This window comes from Penaeus monodon, chromosome 34, assembly GCF_015228065.2.
Source record: "Penaeus monodon isolate SGIC_2016 chromosome 34, NSTDA_Pmon_1, whole genome shotgun sequence".
Classification (NCBI taxonomy): domain Eukaryota; kingdom Metazoa; phylum Arthropoda; class Malacostraca; order Decapoda; family Penaeidae; genus Penaeus; species Penaeus monodon.
This window is the reverse complement of record NC_051419.1, coordinates 9381829-9382171: the sequence shown is the minus strand read 5'-3', so window position 1 is coordinate 9382171 and position 343 is coordinate 9381829. Positions and strand designations below refer to the sequence as shown.

Below are 343 nucleotides of genomic sequence, written 5' to 3'. Positions count from 1 at the left end.
AACTTACATCCTAAAAACAAAGACAATAAATCACTCAGTATCAGCAAGGTTCAATTTTACTCCAATAAGGCTTCAAAACACGCCTCGCCGTCTAGTAGAAGTCAGGGAAACTACTGGTGACGTAAACGCCCCGCCATCTAGTAGACGTAAACGCCCCGCCATCTAGTAGTAGTCAGGGAAACTATTGACGGTGCAATCCGAGGAATCGAAGGTAAAAACGTTGACGAAACCGCAGCGCCCTAGATGGTTCTTGGACGTGTAGGGCGCCGTACCGCCGGCCGTTCCAGAGCAGGAGCCGATCTGCGGGTAAGTGGGTTGGGTTAGTAGATGATGTTACTGGATG

At 49.6% G+C, this 343-nt stretch overlaps 1 protein-coding gene across 1 annotated transcript in view; it reads right to left on the bottom strand.

Moving 5' to 3' along the window:
* Nucleotides 1-38: 38 nt before the first annotated feature.
* LOC119594576 (alpha-amylase-like) overlaps nt 39-343 on the bottom strand; it is a gene marked incomplete at its 5' end in the record, with an annotated part of 14643 nt that continues 14338 nt past the window's right edge. The window contains 1 exon segment of the mRNA XM_037943611.1: nt 39-300. Coding sequence (XP_037799539.1) covers nt 163-300 — 138 coding nt within the window.